This window comes from Loa loa (genome assembly GCF_000183805.2).
Source record: "Loa loa unplaced genomic scaffold supercont3.1811, whole genome shotgun sequence".
NCBI classification, from domain to species: domain Eukaryota; kingdom Metazoa; phylum Nematoda; class Chromadorea; order Rhabditida; family Onchocercidae; genus Loa; species Loa loa.
Window position 1 is genome coordinate 1 of NW_018109990.1, and position 1,677 is coordinate 1,677.

Here is a 1,677-nt window from a genome sequence, read left to right on the forward strand (position 1 = left end):
AATCATTTACTTTTTTTAATCAAATTTAAATTTATGCGTTTTTTTTTTTTGTTAGCAAATAAGCAAATTTATGTTTTTCTCTAGCATTTTTTTTTTTAACAAATTTTTAGCCTTTTTTTTTCTCTCTATCCTATCAACTCTTCCACAATGATAATATTGCATAGCCAACGAATGATTTAATCATATTATCAGTGAATTCTTTACAATAAAATTCACTCATTTCATTACTTAGCTAAAATTTATCTTTTTCCAATTTTGGCACATTATTGGATGCATCATTAACGATACATAATGAAACCTATAAAAGTGAAATATTTAAATGAATAATTTAAAATTTTTTGACAAAAAAAAGAGTAATAAAAGGAATTGTTGCATTCTTTTTTTTCAGACAAAAAAAAAGAAATTGAAAATGAACAGGTAAATTTTTTTCAATTAGAAAATTACATTCGAAATTATTATCATCTTCATTAAATGGATTCAAAAGATCTTCCGCTACTTTCATCAATCCCACAAAATATCATAAATTTCATCATTGTAACACATGGTAGTATTAAATCGATCCAAATTTTTTCATTTAATTAAAGATTATTTTCAGGAAAAAATTATTTTAATAATAATACCAAAGAAATGTCATTTAAAAATATACGCTGCTTCTATTTGATGGATCATGTCCAGTAATTATAAATTATCCTGAAATTAAGCATATAGCAAAATAAACATAAACAGCTAAGAATATCAGCTGTAATATATTTTGGATAATTATTAAAATTTGGAATTAAAAATATCAAATAATTTGCAGTTGAAATTAAAATTACATGCAATTAAATTAATGCATAAATGAATAATAATTGTATTCAATTGAATTCAAATTAATCGAAATTAAGTTAAGCTAATATCACTTCAAGTGAAGATAATTAATTAGTAAGATTGGATGAGAAATGAAAATAAATGATTGGATTATGATATTGAATACACATTAAAATGAGGATAGGAAAATTTTTAAAAATTGCTATAATTAGTTATTTTTACCTTGGGATATGCTAATGGTATTGGAACCCAATCATAATTGCATAATGTCTGAGGTTGTTATCGAAAATTTTTTACTTTCTTAAAATTAATTAATTCAATTTTCAATTCATTAAGTAGGAAACTCCGAATAATTCATTATCCATTTATTAAAACTACTTCCAATAATTCCGAGCTTTAGCACTAATTCTATAAGGTAGTAGTATTAATTTCTTTAATTAATAAAACAAAACAAACATCACGAAATTTAGCGGTGAATGCATCGCTTACAGTTTTGCCACTTTTGCGCCCATGAAAAATAAGCGCATAAATCCAATTAATTGGTACCTAATATTTATCAAAATCTAATTGAATTCATTCCAATATTTCACATTCATTTTACTAACATAAATCCTAAAATGAAAATTATTATGCGTAAATAAAATATTATAAATGGAAAATTTTTTTTTTGTCAATTGTTTGAGATAATAAAATAATGGTAATAATAATGATAGGAAGAATTAAACTTGACCTGCTTTAATGATAATGATAATGATAGGAAGAATTAAACTTGACCTGCTTTAATGATAATGATAATGATAGGAAGAATTAAACTTGACCTACTTTTAATGATAATGATAATGATAGGAAGAATTAAACTTGACCTACTTT

General features: G+C 23.2%; 1 protein-coding gene across 1 annotated transcript; it reads right to left on the reverse strand.

The window, feature by feature from the left end:
* Window positions 1–232: 232 nt before the first annotated feature.
* LOAG_15332 (hypothetical protein) lies at window positions 233–502 on the reverse strand (the record flags this gene model as incomplete). The annotated part of the gene is made up of 2 exons (XM_003150822.1): window positions 233–298; window positions 416–502. 2 exons carry the CDS (start codon window positions 500–502, stop codon window positions 233–235), a joined length of 153 nt encoding a protein of 50 aa, XP_003150870.1.
* Between the last annotated feature and the right edge of the window lie 1,175 nt (window positions 503–1,677).